The sequence below is a fragment of the Neoarius graeffei genome, chromosome 2 (assembly GCF_027579695.1).
Source record: "Neoarius graeffei isolate fNeoGra1 chromosome 2, fNeoGra1.pri, whole genome shotgun sequence".
Classification (NCBI taxonomy): domain Eukaryota; kingdom Metazoa; phylum Chordata; class Actinopteri; order Siluriformes; family Ariidae; genus Neoarius; species Neoarius graeffei.
Genome location: NC_083570.1, coordinates 4,531,057 through 4,548,805, shown reverse-complemented (window position 1 = coordinate 4,548,805; position 17,749 = coordinate 4,531,057). Strand labels below are relative to the sequence as shown.

The 17,749-nt window shown below is 43.6% G+C and overlaps 1 protein-coding gene across 1 annotated transcript in view; it reads left to right on the top strand.

The window, feature by feature from the left end:
- LOC132876116 (uncharacterized) overlaps positions 1 to 4,795 on the top strand; it is a 59,725-nt gene extending 54,930 nt beyond the window's left edge. Inside the window, exons 9-12 of the mRNA XM_060913393.1 lie at positions 1,770 to 2,003; positions 2,136 to 2,307; positions 2,506 to 2,565; positions 2,683 to 4,795. Of these exons, the coding sequence (XP_060769376.1) occupies positions 1,770 to 2,003; positions 2,136 to 2,307; positions 2,506 to 2,565; positions 2,683 to 3,236 (1,020 nt within the window). The 3' untranslated portion in view covers positions 3,237 to 4,795. The remainder of the gene's footprint in view (positions 1 to 1,769; positions 2,004 to 2,135; positions 2,308 to 2,505; positions 2,566 to 2,682) is intronic.
- Positions 4,796 to 17,749: the final 12,954 nt, after the last annotated feature.

The following is a 17,749-nucleotide window of genomic DNA, read 5'->3' as shown; positions in this document are numbered from 1 at the left end:
GAAACAGGAAAGAGACTAGACTGGTTTACCCCCTGGGTTAAATATGCTCTATGTTTTCTATTTCTTATCAACACAGGAATAGAGAATGGCATAGACATACTGGGTCCCAGCTTGTTTTCAAAACTACACCCAATGCAGGGACTCACAGCACATCATACAAGACTTTCTGTATGGTCCATTTGGTTTGACGGTGAAAGAATTGGATATGTCATGTATCTTTTAGATGGTGAAAAAGATTGGTAGCCAGCTGAAAGTCCTGGGTGAACACAGTTCAGTCTGTTGATTAATTTTTGATGAACTGGATACACTGCTTGTCGTGACAGATTTGGGCTGGAAAAAGAGAGTGTAGCTATTGGCAGCAGTCTCTGCATACTATTAGGGAAATCCATGCAAGGGGGAGATGGAGATGGTACAATAAAATCAGAAGAGCGAGACTTTGGTGAGGTCTTTGTAAGTGTCTCCATGACTGTCTCTGAGGTGACTGTCTCCCTGATAGTCTCTGTGATACTTGCATGGGGTCGAGATGTGGATGATGCGGCCTTGACATGATTATCTTTAGTCAGGTCCTCAATCTGGATGGAATCGCATGATAAAATCGCATGCTCACATTCTCCGTGTGATTGTTGATGTCCTAGGCAGTCTGCCCCAGATGGTTCTTGGCAGTCTGCCCCAGATGGTTCTTGGCAGTCTGCCCCAGATGGTTCTTGGCAGTCTGCCCCAGATGGCTCTTGGCAGTCTGCCCCAGATGGCTGTGTGTCCTTGGTGAAGACTTATCTCTTTGGAGAAATCTTTGAAACAGGAGCAGAAGGGAGCATCGGCGTCCCAGACCACTGTTCCCCACTCCCTGGCCTTGCCAGTGAGGAGTGTGATGATATATGCCACTCGGGAGCGTTCTGTGGGGAAGGTCAGAGGTTGCAGCTTCATGGTCAATGAGCATTGAGAAAAGAACAATCTACAAATACCTGGCTCTCCATCGTAGGGCTGAGGCGCTGGGAGTCTCGGCTCATGGGAAAAGGCAGTGGCAGGAGGTGAAGTTGGAGACTGCTGGGCAGAGTTAGGCATGGCTTGATAGTGCTGCATTTGTGTGGTGAGGAGGTTGAGTGAGTTGGACAGGGTGGCGAGGTCCTGGAGGTCTTGCTGATGGGTCCCGAGGAGAGTCCCTTGCTGCTGGATGGCCGTTCTCAGACGGGTGAGTTCCGCTGGATCCATGTTGGCCAGGACGTACTGTTAGGGGTCATGGAGGTGTGGTGGGATAAGGATCCACAAGCAGAACACAGACAGTAATCAAATAAATAGATTTAATCCAGGGAAAAGGGCGTGGAACAAAGGGTAAACAAACGGGACAAAAACAAATGGCAAAAATAATCCAGATAACAAGAGACAGAAAACTAGAAAAAAAAACATGAAACAGGCAAGGACAAAAATGCTAGGACAAAAAACCAAAAACAAGAAAAAAACCCTAGTACAAAAAACCATGAACTAGAAATAAACACTTAGTGCAAAAACCATGAAATCAGCCTGAGCAAACAACCATGAAACATAACAGAGGCACAGAAACGGCTAGAAGCAAAGTGAGACGTTCTGGCAAAGTTCCTGTCTGAGAACGGTGTTTTTATAACAGCAGAGAAAACCAGGAAGTGAATGCAGGCATGAAGGAATTCCCGTTCCAGATTCGGATCGGCGCTGGTGTGAGAGATTCGTAATCTTCGGAGTGGATGTCTGGAGTGGAGCATGACAGAGTGTGTGTGTGTGTGTGTGTGTCCTAACAGCTCAGTGCACAGACAGCAGTGGAGGACAGTGAGAGGATCTTTACTGAGCTGATCAGCTCCATGGAGAAAAAGCGCTGGGAGGTGACGGAGCTGATCAGAGATCAGGAGAAGGCTGAACTGAGTCGAGCTGAACGACTCCTGGAGCAACTGGAGCAGGAGATTGCTGATCTTCAGAGGAGAGTCACTGAGCTGGAGCAGCTTTCACACACACACGATCACATCCATTTCCTCCAGGTAACACTCACTGTCTGATCTACAGAGCCAGCTGTTCCTCACACACTCTCTAAAACACCTCTCATTAAGGGAACAATAAATGTCCCTGTCTGACATCACAAGTGGGTTTTACATTTCATTTGCTTTCTGTAGGTTTTAGCTTCTGGACGTCGCTCTCCTCCACTTATCAGACCAGATTTTCACACATCCAGCATCACTGTCCATCAACATCTCTCATTTGATGGAGTGAGGAATTCTCTCTCAGATCTGAAAAAGAGACTCGAGGAATTCTGTGAGGAGGAATTCAGCAAAATCCCTCCACATGGTAAGAGGAGCTGTTCCTGCTGGAGAAACACAGTGATGTGTTATTTCTTAGCGATGCTCCTGCTTTCTTTTCTGCAGACAATTTATTCACCCGACACTTTGAACTAAAACACTGATTTAAAATGAATAAACTGACTGGATCACTTTAAACTCTTTCCATCTTTTACACAAACTCATGTTTCCATTTTTCTCTCCACAGCTGCAGCAGTTCAGATCATTTCAGAACCAGAACCACAGAGCAGAGAAGAGTTTCTGAAATGTACATCTAACACACACACACACACACACACACACACACACACACCACATAAATATATTGTGTGAATTAAACCCAACATGTTCACATTGTTCAGTTTGTTTTTCTCTTTTATTTTAGATTTCTGTTATCTGACTCTGGATCCCAACACGGCACATCGTCACCTCATTCTGTCTGAGAAGAACAGAGCGGTGAAAGACAGTGGGAGAGAGCAGCATTACTCTGATCATCCAGAGAGATTTGATTCCTGGGAGCAGGTGTTGTGTAAGGAGAGTGTGTGTGGACGCTGTTACTGGGAGGTGGAGTGGAGCGGTGCTGCTGGTGTGTTCATATCAGTCTCATATAAAGACATCAGCAGGAAAGGACGGGGTAATGAGTGTGGGTTTGGATACAACAATCAGTCCTGGAGTCTGTGGTGTTCTTCTTCTTCTTCTTTCTATCACAACAACATTAAGACTGCTCTCAGAGTTCCATCAGCCTCCAGAATAGGAGTGTATGTGGACCACAGTGCAGGAACTCTGTCCTTCTACAGCGTCTCTGACACGATGAAGCTCCTCCACAGAGTCCACACCACATTCACTCAGACTCTATACGCTGGGTTTGGGTTCTACAAAGTTTCTGGGTTACCGTTCTACTGGGTTTCTGGTTCTACTGTGAGATTGTGTGAGCCATAGTAAAAAAAAAAAAAGTCTGTTGTGTTTTCTGTAAAATTCCTGCACGTTCTTGCTCAGTCGTCCATTTCACGAGAACACAGTCCAGCTGCACAAAAAAACACTCATTTTAATATTTAAGTTCAAACATGTATAATGTAAATCTATAATAATTAAAGGTAGACGCCCTTTCAGATTTTTCAAATTTAGGCCACAAAAAGAATTTTCCCTGACACCTAATTATTTTTTTCGTGGACCGAAAGCTACTGAATTCGAGACTCAGACTTCAAATTTTATGACTGTTTTTCCTAAAAGAACAATTAATGAATTTAGAGCCACGTGGCCCTCAATTCTCTGCCATTTTTTCTTGCCTCACCGTGACCTAATCCAACATGCTATGTTGTGCATGAGGTGGTGGGGTTTCCCTGTTGTGGGATACAAGTTTGCAACCTGAGAGAACAATGGAGGACGTGAGTGTGCGCATGAAACACACAAGACCGGCTACAGTAACGGAAACTGTGAGGAAAAGATCCTGTTTTGTGAAGCAAAGGAAACGCAGGACCAAACTAATAAATATGAACGATCAGATATCCTGTCACTCCTTCAATCAAACTTTAGAGATGTTTTTTCTCTCCTCAGGCTCATGTCTGAAACAGGTGGGTTATACAGGAAATTCACGAGGTTATACAAAAGTCGAGTTTAGGAAAGTCTATTAGTGGCATTACAAATGTAGTGGAGGGTTCGTATTCCCAAAACTATTACTTCTGATCACTACGTTTGGCAAAAACAGTAGCAAAGACAAAAATCAAAAAGATGAATGGAACGGCTTTGCTGATCTAGTGGACACTGAAACAGGCAGGCGGGATCAATGTCACTTTCGTTTTTATTTTTTAAACTGTCACTTAACACAAAACACGCTTTTCAGCAGTTTCAAAATAAACTATGTGCCACTGCACCGACGTGATTTCAGCCAGGGACAGAGATTCACACTGCACACACACACACACACACACACACACACACACACACACACACACAGCACCTTCACCGGGCTCATGCTCCACTCACCAACCGGCACTTGACCACACCCCCCACCACAGTGAAAAAGAACCATATACTGTCTTGCTCAATGAAATAAACTGCACAGTATGATAGTGAATCGAGAGGTTGTTCACCAGAAGTTGTGCAATATAGGTGTATAGTCTAATTACACACATTTTCGCTCAGCGGTCTTACCATCACAATGATAAAAAAAGAACCTTCTATGTAAACTATCTAATGCACAGGAATAATATTTACATTGTGAAATCAATACATAATTTTCGTTATGACTAATGAATATTGACTAGAATACGCTCAATGTTTATTGTTTATTGCACATACAAGAACAAAATTCATCTCATCTCATCTCATTATCTCTAGCCGCTTTATCCTGTTCTACAGGGTCACAGGCAAGTTGGAGCCTATCCCAGCTGACTACGGGCGAAAGGCAGGGTACACCCTGGACAAGTCGCCAGGTCATCACAGGGCTGACACATAGACACAGACAACCATTCACACTCACATTCACACCTACGCTCAATTTAGAGTCACCAGTTAACCTAACCTGCATGTCTTTGGACTGTGGGGGAAACCGGAGCACCCGGAGGAAACCCACGCGGACACGGGGAGAACATGCAAACTCTGCACAGAAAGGCCCTTGTTGGCCACGGGGCTTGAACCTGGACCTTCTTGCTGTGAGGTGACAGTGCTAACCGCTACACCACCGTGACGCCCTAAAAAAAGTTAATGATTAAAGTAATTAATCAATAGATAGCCAGGAAAAACAAACATACAATTTGCTACAAGCAAATATATGAATTCATGGTAAAATAACAATGATGACATTGATTTGCTGAATAAAATGATAGGAATAAGCTTCAGATCAACTTACTGAACAAAACTAAAATTAAGCATGAAAACATCGTCAATTATGAACAATTAACCGATAACAAGGATTTGGAAAGAGATCAGTGTAATTTTGTAGCTGGATTATTCAAGATTTCCTTTAGCAGTTGCTTCTTGAAAAGGGGCAGAGACTAACTGTTTTGGAATTGTTTTTTTAGACTATTCCATCCAAAGGGTCCTCTATACATTAAAGTAAACTGTCGCTGATTAGATTTGGTTCAAATCGGTCTTAAAGTGCCATTCCACCATTGGATGTATTCTTTGGCATAAAATACAATATATTTTATGACAACATGACTAGACAGAGAAATCTTTTAGCTTCAAAATGATATATCAAACATAATTTTTTTGACAACGACAAGTATATTAATTTTGCGACCAAAGTCACCTACCCTTTTAATTTCCGCGCGGTAGTGAAACGTGATGTCATCGGCAGGTTCCCCTTCTTGTGTACCACGTGTCGGTCTATTTTTAGACCAGGAAACCCCCAAAGTGAGAGAGTCATTTCTCCTCGTATATGGGGGCCAAAAAAATCGCGAAAAATTTTGAGTTAATCCTTCAGTTAGCTAGATTTATTGGTATTAGCTAGATTTATTGGTATTATTTTTATCGCGTTCTATCCGCCATTGCTGATAATATGTGCCACGTCACATGGTACACAAGAAGGGGAACCTGCCGATGACATCACGCGCGGAAATTAAAAGGGTAGTTGACTTTGGTCGCAAAATTAATATACTTGTCGTTGTCAAAAAATTATGTTTGATATATCATTTTGAAGCTAAAAGATTTCTCTATCTAGTGATACCATTTATATATGTTGTCAAAATATATTGTATTTTATGCCAAAGAATACATCCAATGGTGGAATGGCACTTTAAGTTATTGCACTGTCTTGTGTTGTGTTTGTGGATATCTGAGTTATATGCAATGCTATCTCTGTAGTGTGCTGGTAAACATCAACTTCCATAGATGATTTTGTGAACAAAAATCATGTGTAAAGTGTTTTTTGTGATAGTAAATTTCCAACCTTTCGTATTATTCCTATATTTTTGTATATCTTTTTGCTAATGAGCTCAACATGATTTTTCCATGTAAGTTTTTCATCTATTAAAACACCTAAGAAGCGTGTCTGTGTAACTTGATTGATTGGTATTGTTACGGGTCCCGTGAACAGGGACCACGGCGACAAATAAATTACCTGTAAAAGCGGGTGGAAAGCAGAATAAGGAAGATTCCTCCAGAATGTGTCTGAGTCTGATTTATTTTCCATAAAATAAAAGCTTTGTAAACAAACATCAGTCTTTGCCATACAATTCAGCCAATTCTTTGTTCACATCATGTCCTTTTAAATATTCCACATCTGTTCTCTATAAACTCCTTCAGTTTCTCTAATCTTCACATTTCTCTTTACAGTCATATTCAATAACCAAAATAAGTAAATACATTAAATGTTTGTCTTTTTTTCAGTAATTTACTGGTAGAAATCGCTATTCAAAGTGCATTATGAAAATCCAGCATGTTGGATGCATGGGCCCTTTAAGCACGTCTCTCAGCTACACAAAATTGCTAATCGTATGCTTGTGCTACATCAGCTAATCAACTCAGTCACTTTTAATTATAACATGAATTATTCACATCTTAACAAAAAAAAATATGCTAAAGGAAAGATACAAATAATAACCCGCCATTTGTAAGTGTGTAAAGTGTACAGGCTCACGTTAGCAAGTGCTAAGCCAAGATGAGCTCGACCTGTAATGGCAGCCATGCGGGAAATTTCTCCCTTTACTGTTACATTTCTCTGGCAATAACTTCGGCGAACCATCTGAACCTCTCTTGTTTATGTTAGCGGTGATAAAAAGCAGTAAAATAAAAACATTTTTTTTAAGTGAACACCCCATTTACTGACCTGTAAAAGCAGGTGGAAAGCAGAATAAGGAAGACAGGATGCGTCTCCATTTTCCTCCAGAATGTGTCTGAGGGAGAGGCGGGAGGTGGGGCTCCCTTACCGTACCCCCCCCCCGAACACTTGAAGCAACAACAAATGTTCCGCCCCACTGCTTTTAAACTAAAATTACCCCCTTTAACTGGTTCTTCACTTTTAAACTGAAACTGAAACACATACATTAATGAAATTGTCCCATTAATTTGCATAAAATAACATTAATGTGGCCATTCCCTCCCAGGGGTGCCACATGCTCCCTGATGACAAAATTGGCTCCTGACACTTTAAAACAAATTTGCAATTTAAATCACTGTATTCTTTTCAGAACTCAACAGGTCTTACTCAAAATCCTTACAACAATCAAAACTTCAAAGCACTCAGGTAAATATGTAACCAATGTATATTATAGCTTGTGTGTGTGCGTGTTATGTATGGTATGACTACCGGGTCTCCCTAATAGCTACATATGGGGTAAAGAAAGGATAGACACGGGAACCGAATGAAAGGTGGACCTTGAAATGAAGGTAAGTATGGTGGTGGGTACCACAGGTCAGCAGAAGGCATGAGGTAAGTATCCACAGTGTTTACACTGGGACGTGACTGGTATGTTAGATGACCCAGAGATGAGTAGGTGAGCATTTAGCCTGGACGCCTTTGCCGAATGGACCATCTCAGAGGGTTAGGTGAGCTAGACCGAGGGTCTGTTATCTGCTCCTCACAACAGCCATGCTGAGGGGACTTGGGCTTTGCACCTGGCTGAGGTAGGTTAAGAGCTGCTGGACTATCACTCTCTAGTTCAACTTGGTGGGAAGTCTCAACTTCACCCCTCAATTGCCACTCATCCTGGCTTGCCTCCTCCACCACCACATCATCCACCAGTAGTGTGGGGCTAGTCTCAGATGTCACCTGATTCTCCCTTCCTAACTGACTTCCCTCATGGGCCACAGCCATATCTGGTTGGTCCTCAACAATGTCTTGGGTCTCCATAACAGGCATCCTTTGCCCTGACTCATCACGACCCCTCAGAATCTGGACAGACCTTTCCTCAGAGGGAACACGTGTCTGCCACATTGGTTTTCTCCTGTCCTGACTGACAGCTAGTTTTTCAGGAGCAACTGCTGCTCTCGGCTCAGCCCAGGTTGAAGGTATTCTAAGCCAATATCCACTTCCTGAGTCATCATCTGAATCAGAGGTCTCAGCATTTACTGTCTGGTCCCCACTGTTCTTGACTCTCACTTGAGTATTTGCATGTCTTTGTGTTAGTTTTGGTGTTGGTTTAGTTGGTTGTTCTGGAAATTCCACTGGCAAGTCATTGACCAACAAGAGCAGGCTTCTGTGCAAGGTCCTAGTTCTTCCCTGGTCATCACCTTCTGGATGGATGACATACACTGGGTTATCTGAAACTTGCTCCCTGACCACATATATCCTGTTCTCCTAATAAGAGCGCAATTTACCAGGTCCTCCCCGCTCCCCTAGATTCCTAACCAACACCCTATCCCCTGGCTTCAGGACTACTCCCCTCACTTTTTGATCATAATAGAGCTTGCCTTTAGAACTGGAGGACTGACTATTTTTGTTAGCAACACGATAAGGTTCTATCATTCTTTTCTGCCACTTTTCAGCATACCCCTTGTGCGACACAGGGTCCGTCTGCTCAGTCAAGCCAAACAAGAGATCCACCGGAAGGCGGGGGTGACAACCAAAGAGCAAGAAATGTGGCAAATAACCAGTGGACTCATGGCGAGTACAGTTATACGTGTGTATAACCTGTGGAAGATGATCTTTCCATGCTTCCTTTTCTTTGTCTGTCAGGGTACGCAACATCTGCAACAACGTATGGTTGAAGCATTCAGTGGGATTAACCTGGGGGTGGTATGGGGATGTTTGAGAGTGACCAACACCCGCGAGCTGCCCAAGAGTCCGAAAGAGTTGGTTTTCGAATTCTCACCCCTGATCGTGATGGAGCTTACTGGGGAAACCAAAGTGAGGTATGAAATCATGATAAATCTGCTCGGCTGCCATCCGGCCAGATTTATTTTTGGTTGGGTAGGCTTGAGTGAACCGCGTAAAGTGGTTGACTATGACCAGAATGTATTCCTACCCCCCTTTGCTCTTCTCAAGATGCAAGTAGTCAATACAGACTAGTTCAAGTGGTGAATTGGACTTCAGATTACTCACAGGTGCACGCACATGCACTGTTGGTTTCTTTTGTTTTATGCAACAACATTTCTTAGTTACATAGTCCTCGATGCACCTCTTCATGTGAGGCCAACAGAACCTCTCTCTAGCAAGTTGAAGTACCCTCTCCATACCCACGTGGCCCATATGATTATGGAGATGTTTTAAGACAATAGGCTGGTACTGGAGAGGTAGGACTAGCTGTTTCCTTTCTGGCATTCGTCGATACAGGATTCCATTTTCAATGTGTAATCGACTCCACTCACGGAGGAGCTTACAAGCTCCTGACACCTTCAGTGAGTCTGGCATTAGACTCTTTGAATTTGATGACCTCTGTCATGGTGGGGTCATCCCTTTGAGCCTGAGTCAAGTCATCAGGTTTGATTTCCTGGAGGGGTGCACAAGGTTGCAAGATGACATCCTGAGAGGAAGCCAAAAGGGCAGCCACCCAAGCAATATCTTTCTGCTGGGCTATTCGGGTTCCCTCCCAAGCTGCACTTACCACTTCCTGTGACAATTCTTCTGTACACATTGACATAGAGTGGTCAATGTCAAGAGGAATACGGGACAGTGTATCAGCATCTATGTTAGCCTTTCCCAGCCTGTACTTGATGCTAAATCGAAAATCTGAAAGTTCCCCAACCCAGCGATATCCAACAGCATTGAGTTTAGCTGTGCTCATGATATATGAAAGTGGGTTATTATCAGTGTAGATGGTGAAGTGTGGTGCACAGAAAAGATAGTCCCTAAACTTTTCACACACTGCCCATTTAAGAGCCAGAAACTCTAACTTGCCACTGTGCAGGTTGTAGTTTCGTTCAGCAGGTGACAGGGTCTGTGATCCATAACCAATGACACACAACTTTCCATCCTGGTGTTGGTAGAGGGCAGCGCCAAGTCCCTGCTCAGATACATCAGTGTGCAAGATGAAGGGCTGGTCAAAGTCTGGATATGCTCGAACTGGAGGATGAGTTAGCATATTGACCAGTTGCTCAAGTATCCTTTGATATTCAGAAGTCCAGGCTATGGGTGCCTTAGATGGCATGTGGGGTCCTTTGGTTCTACTCTGATGGCCATGAGTGGACTGCTCGGAAAACTTGCCCTGGAGTAACTCATACTGTGGTTGAGCTATTTTTGAGAAGTTCTGTATGTATGAGCGATAGTAGCTAAGGAAGCCAAGGACATGCCTAAGGCCACCTACAGTCTGTGGTGATTTGACCTTCAGAGCCAAGACAGCCTCTAGATCTTTCGGGTCAACCCTGACACCCTCAGCGCTAACTAGGCGCCCAACATAACGAACCTCAGCTTTAAATAGCTCACACTTTTCAGGCCGGAGTTTCACACCATGAATTTGTAAGACTTGAAGCACTTTATGGACCAACTCTACATGAGCCTCAAAAGACTGTGAATAGCAAAGAATGTCATCAAGGTATGGAATGCAGCAGTCATCCCTCAGAGAACCTAAGATCTCCTCCATACTCCTCTGGAAGGCTGCGGGTGCGTTGGTGAGACCGAACGGGATTCTCACCCATTCATATAGGCCCCAGGGTGTGATGAAGGTGGTGAAATGGCGTGAGTCTTCAGCCACAAAACCCTGGTGGTAGGCCTTACCTTGGTCAAGGATGCTGAACCAGGAGTATCTGCCCAAGGTATCAAGCAGGTCGCATATCCGAGGCAGTGGGTGCCTGTCTGGCACCGTTTTCTGGTTCGACAGACGATAGTCTATGCAGAGACGGAGTGACCCGTCTTTCTTCCACACACACACCATGGGAGCAGCATAAGAGGACTTGAATTTTACTATCCATCCCTTCACAAGGAGGTCTTGAACATACTCTTTAACCTCCCATAGCAGTGGCTTTGGTATGGAGATATATGCTCTCTGCACTGGTATATCATCTTTTAGATTAATCACCATTTGCAGATCAGGATTACAACCAATGTCATTTCCATCCCTCGCAAAAGCCCTGCACTCCTCAAACAACATTCTCTTGACAACCTCTTGTTGTCCCTCCTCCAAATGACTCAGGTTCATTGGTGGATGCCATGGGGACGGAGCTGGTTCAACTGGCTCAACCGTTACCTCACCAACTGCTACATTAGGGGATGGTTCACTTGGGGTTTTGGCATCCACAATCCATTCAATAGGCTGTAAGGTGCCCAAAGCCCTCTTTCTTGTCAAGGTAATGTCATGCTTGGTGTTAGTGCTTACAGCAATTGTGACATAGGGCTTAGCTTGATTCTGTATTTTAACTAACCCTGTCAAGACATCTAGCTGTTCTAGGGCCTGACTACCCTCATCAGCCTCAAACAACACCATGCAATCAGAAGGGTTCATGGTTGATATCACCTGGCACCTTACCCAGCTAACCTGTCCAGCCAGGATAACCACATCCCGTTCGCCTGTTCTTAAGCAACCATGTGGCATGTTTGGCTCTACCATCTGGATGAAGCTAACCATCACTTTGGCTTTTTCAGGGGGAAGACAGATGGAGTTGCAAAGCAGCGTAACCAGAGTAGGTATCAACCATTCTGGTTGTCCCTCAATGATCTGTTCCAGAACATTAAAACCAATCAATGGTTTGTCCATAGGCAAAGGGCTCACAAGAACCGGAGTACTGATGAAGAGGCTGGGGTCCTCACCCCCAGCTAAGTTGATCATGATGGGTATCCAGCCATCAAATGGTATGAAATCCCCATTGACTGCACACACTTTCAACTCATCTATTTCCTCAATGATTTCTGATAGTGGTCGCATGACCAAGTCAGGCAAGTATCTATCTTTCCAATCTCTACTTATGATACTAACTTGAGCACCTGTGTCAAGTAAAGCTTTCACTGCTAGGCTGTTCAAATTACATTGGATAAGGGCTTTCTTACCAATTAGCTTAGCAACTGCACCATGTTTAGTGTGGAACAACATAACACTAGACGGAGCAAGTGGCTCACCCTGCTGATGGCTAGCTACTTCTGGTGTAACTGACAAGGGAGAACCTGGTTTGCTGTTGTTAACGCTAAGCTGGGTCCTTATTTCCCTAACGTGCTCACCCTGGGGCTCTTTCCTAGACTCGGTCACTGTGTGCCCCATGGCAGAGACCAGCTCACATTTCCCTGGTTCTTCTGTTTCTTTAAGCAGCCGACAGCCCAATGACCCTCCTCCCCACAGACGAAACAATGGAAACAATTGAGGCGGTTCTGCTCAACACAGGTTGGGCACCCAAAAATTCTGTCCTTTCTGCTTCTTGACCTGTTTTGTGAATATGGGTCTACTGGGTCTAATGGTCATGAAAGAGGCTGCTGTCTCATTGCCTCCACCAGGCTAGTGAGCTCATTAACTTGAGCTGTAAGTTCTTTAATTGGGTCTGCTTTTGTTGTGTTAACTGGTCTATCCTGCTTAGTGCACTCCTGGATGGAGTTAAGCTCAGACTGAGTGCTACTTCTTTTACCATGCTCCTCATAGCTATTTAACATCTCCTGTAATTCAGTATTGGTGATATTGGGGACCACTTTGGCTGATGTTTTCACAGGGTTAACTGTGGAAGCATCACTGGACTCACTATCAGAAATAAAATTGGCTGGGCCAGTCTGACTAACTGCACCTACAACTTGAGACTGGTTAACCATGTTGGCTGTAGTAGTCACAGGGACTGTCTGTGGAGCACTAACACTAATGTCACCTGAGGGGTGAGCCATATGCACAGTTTGTCTAACTGTCTGTTTAGTGTGTGAATCTGCATCCCCACTATCATCAGGTATAGGCAATACATCTCGATTCTTAATCACATCATCAAGGAAGTCCTTTAACATTAACAACTCCACCATCCCACCTTCCTCTGACTCAAGCAAGTGCTTACTGTGCATGAAAGAACTGATGTGGTCAAAGCAGCCCTCCTGATCTTCCTCGTCAAGCTCCAGCTGATCCCGACCCTTCACTGGAACCACATTTTTCGTGACCCGGTAGAGCTCTCCTGCCGACAAGGTGAGTAGGCTTTTCCTAATGTCCCACACTAGGCTCTTCCTCCCACTCTCGGCCATGGCTGTAGCTCCTCGCTGTCCCTCTCGATGGGTCACTCAGCATGATGACGGCTCACTCCAACTCACTGCTCGCTCAGCCAGCATCAGCTCCGGTCTTGGTCCCAGATGTCCTGAGCAAATTAGCTCCAAACCAGAAGGTGGCGCCGGTCCCAGACGAGCCCCCAAGATTTGTTACGGGTCCCGTGAACAGGGACCATGGCGACAAATAAATTACCTGTAAAAGCAGGTGGAAAGCAGAATAAGGAAGACAGGATGAGTCTCCGTTTTCCTCCAGAATGTGTCTGAGTCTGATTTATTTTCCATAAAATAAAAGCTTTGTAAACAAACATCAGTCTTTGCCATACAATTCAGCCAATTTTTTGTTCACATCATGTACATTTAAATATTCCACATCTGTTCTCTATAAACACCTTCAGTTTCTCTAATCTTCACATTTCTCTTTACAGTCATATTCAATAACCAAAATAAGTAAATACATTAAATGTTTGTCTTTTTTCAGTAATTTACTGGTAGAAATCGCTATTCACAGTGCATTATGAAAATCCAACATGTTGGACGCATGGGCCCTTTAAGCACATCTCTCGGCTACACAAAATTGCTAATCGTATGCTTGTGCTACATCAGCTAATCAACTCAGTCACTTTTAATTATAACATGAATTATTCACATCTTAACAAAAAAATACGTTAAAGGAAAGATACAAATAATTACCCGCCATTTGTAAGTGTGTAAAGTGTACAGGCTCACGTTAGCAAGTGCTAAGCCAAGATGAGCTCGACGCGTAATGGCGGCCATGCGGGAAATTTCTCCCTTTACTGTTACGTTTCTCTGGCAATAACTTCGGCAAACCATCTGAACCTCTCTTGTTTATGTTAGTGGTGATAAAAAGCAGTAAAATAAAAACATTTTTTTAACACACCGTTTAATGACCTGTAAAAGCAGGTGGAAAGCAGAATCAGGAAGACAGGATGCATCTCCGTTTTCCATTAGAATGTGTCTGAGGGAGAGGTGGGAGGTGGGGCTCCCTTACTGTACCCACCCCCCCTGAACACCTGAAGCAACAACAAATGTTCTGCCCCACTGCTTTTAAACTAAAATGACCCCCTTTAACTGGTTCTTCACTTTTAATCCGAAACTGAAACACATACATTAATGAAAATGTCCCATTAATTTGCATAAAATAACATTATTGTGGCCATTCACTCCCAGGGGTGCCACAGTATATTCATCTCTCATCTCATTATCTCTAGCCGCTTTATCCTTCTACAGGGTCGCAGGCAAGCTAGAGCCTATCCCAGCTGACTACGGGCGAAAGGCGGGGTACACCCTGGACAAGTCGCCAGGTCATCATAGGGCTGACACATAGACACAGACAACCATTCACACTCACATTCACACCTACGGTCAATTTAGAGTCACCAGTTAACCTAACCTGCATGTCTTTGGACTGTGGGGGAAACCGGAGCACCCAGAGGAAACCCACGCGGACACGGGGAGAACATGCAAACTCCACACAGAAAGGCCCTCGCCGGCCCCGGGTCTCGAACCCAGGACCTTCTTGCTGTGAGGCGACAGCGCTAACCACTACACCACCGTGCCGCCCGCCACAGTATATTGTCAATATATATTTTTGCATTTTTATTACAGTGTTTTTTACTTTTTCCAGCAAAGATGATTTTTTTTTTATATTTAAGGACAGTTTGTTTGCTCAAAACCACTTATTTACCCCACTCATTTCAGAATTCATGGTGCTAACTCGGACATCAAAATTTCAGTGGGACATAAACAGGTTTGTGTTGCCTGCAAATACTAAAGTAAACAGTTTTTTTGGATACAAACGCTAAGTTATTTACAGTGGTGCTTGAAAGTTTGTGAACCCTTTAGAATTTTCTATATTTCTGCATAAATATGACCTAAAAGATCTTCAGATTTTCACACAAGTTCTACAAGTAGATAAAGAGAACCCAGTTAAACAAATGAGACAAAATATTATACTTGCTCATTTATTTATTGAGGAAAATGATCCAATATTACATATCTGTGAGTGGCAAAAGTATGTGAACCTAGGATTAGCAGTTAATTTGAAGGTGAAATTAGAGTCAGGTGTTTTCAATCAATGGGATGACAATCAGGTGTGAGTGGGCACCCTGTTTTATTTAAAGAACAGGGATCTATCAAAGTCTGATCTTCACAACACATGTTTGTGGAAGTGTATCATGGCACGAACAAAGGAGATTTCTGAGGACCTCAAAAAAAAGCATTGTTGATGTTCATCAGGCTGGAGAGGGTTATAAAACCATCTCTAAAGAGTTTGGACTCCAGCAATTAACAGACAGACAGATTGTGTACAAATGGAGGAAATTCAAGACCATTGCTACCCTCCCCAGGAGTGCATGACCGACAAAGATCACTCCAAGAGCAAGGTGTTTAATAGTCGGTGAGGTCACATAGGACCCCAGGGTAACTTCTAAGCAACTGAAGGCCTCTCTCACATTGGCTAATGTTAATGTTCAGGAGTCCACCATCAGGAGAACACTGAACAACAATGATGTGCATGGCAGGGTTGCAAGGAGAAAGCCACTGCTCTCCAAAAAGAACATTGCTGCTCATCTGCAGTTTGCTAAAGATCACGTGGACAAGCCAGAAGGCTATTGGAAAAATGTTTTGTGGATGGATGAGACCAAAATAGAACTTTTTGGTTTAAATGAGAAGCGTTATGTTTGGAGAAAGGAAAGCACTGCAGTCCATCATAAGAACCTTATCCCATCTGTGAAACATAGTGGTGGTAGTATCATGGTTTGGGCCCATTTTGCTGCATCTGGGCCAGGATGGCTTACCATCATTGATAGAACAATGAATTCTGAATTATACCAGCGAATTCTAAAGGAAAATGTCAGGACATCTGTCCATGAATTGAATCTCATGCAAAGGTGGGTCATGCAGCAAGACAATGACCCTAAGCACACAAGTCATTCTACCAAAGAATGGTTAAAGAAGAATAAAGTTAATGTTTTGGAATAGCCAAGTCAAAGTCCTGACCCTTATCCATTTGAAATGTTGTGGAAGAACTTAAAGCGAGCAGTTCATGTGAGGAAACCCACCAACATCCCAGAGTTGAAGCTGTTCTGTACGGAGAAATGGGCTAAAATTCCTCTAAGCCAGTGTGCAGGTCTGATCAAAAGTTACCAGAAACATTTAGTTGCAGTTATTTCTGCACAAGGGGGTCACACCAGATACTGAAAGCAAAGGTCCACATACTTTTGCCACTCAGATATGTAATATTGGATCATTTCTCAATAAATGACCAATAATATTTTTGTCTCCTTTGCTTAACTGGGTTCTCTTTATCTACTTCTTGCCAGAAATGGCGAGCTGAGGTGAAGTGAGGACCCAAGAACAGACTCAAAACAAGCAGTGTACAGAAAAAAAACTTCTTTAATGAAGTACAGGGCAAAGGTACAATAGGGCTAAGGCAAAAATCAGAGGTCAAAGAACGGGCCAAGAGATCAAAACACAGACGAGCAGGCAGGCACAGTCAGGGACAAAAACAGGACAGAAAAGTCTTTGCAAAAACTGAAGAAAACAGGGACAAAGGGAACCCAGGCAGAGAAAGCAAAAACACAATCCAGAAGAACAGGCAAGTAAAACAGAGGCAAAAATTGGACAGAAAACTAGACAAAAAAACACAAAACAAGACAGGCAAGGGGAATCAAGAAGTCACACCACCAAAGGGCTGTAGCAAGGTGAAGAGAGTCTGCAAGAGACAGTCTAGCAACTGGAGTCGCTCCAAACAGCTCTTAAGAAGGCCCTGGCTGATGGGAGAGGAGTGGTAACAAGTGGCCTACAGCAGGGCAGGACTGAATTCCTGTTCCGGATCTGGCCTGGAGCCAGCATGGAAGTCCCACAAACTCAGGCATGGATGGACTGGACTAGACTGTGACACTTTTAGGACTTGTGTGAAAATCTGATGATATTTTAGGTCATATTTATGCAGAAATATAAAAAATTCGAAAGGGTTCACAAACTTTCAAGCACCACTGTATATAGATTAGAAACTATAGTGCACCAGGGATGGATCCTTGTGGAACACCACATGAGATAGTTTTCATAGGAGAGTGGTTAGTCGTGGGTGGAAACATATTGTTTCCTGTTTGATAAATAGTCTTTTAGCCACTTAAGTACAGAACCCTGAAAGCCATAAAAGCTCAGTTTATCCATTAGGATGTGGTGGTCTACAGTATCAAAAGCTTTTGACAGATCCAGGAATATCTCTCATCTCATTATCTCTAGCCGCTTTATCCTGTTCTACAGGGTCGCAGGCAAGCTGGAGCCTATCCCAGCTGACTACGGGCGAAAGGCGGGGTACACCCTGGACAAGTCGCTAGGTCATCACAGGGCTGACCCATAGACACAGACAACCATTCACACTCACACCTAT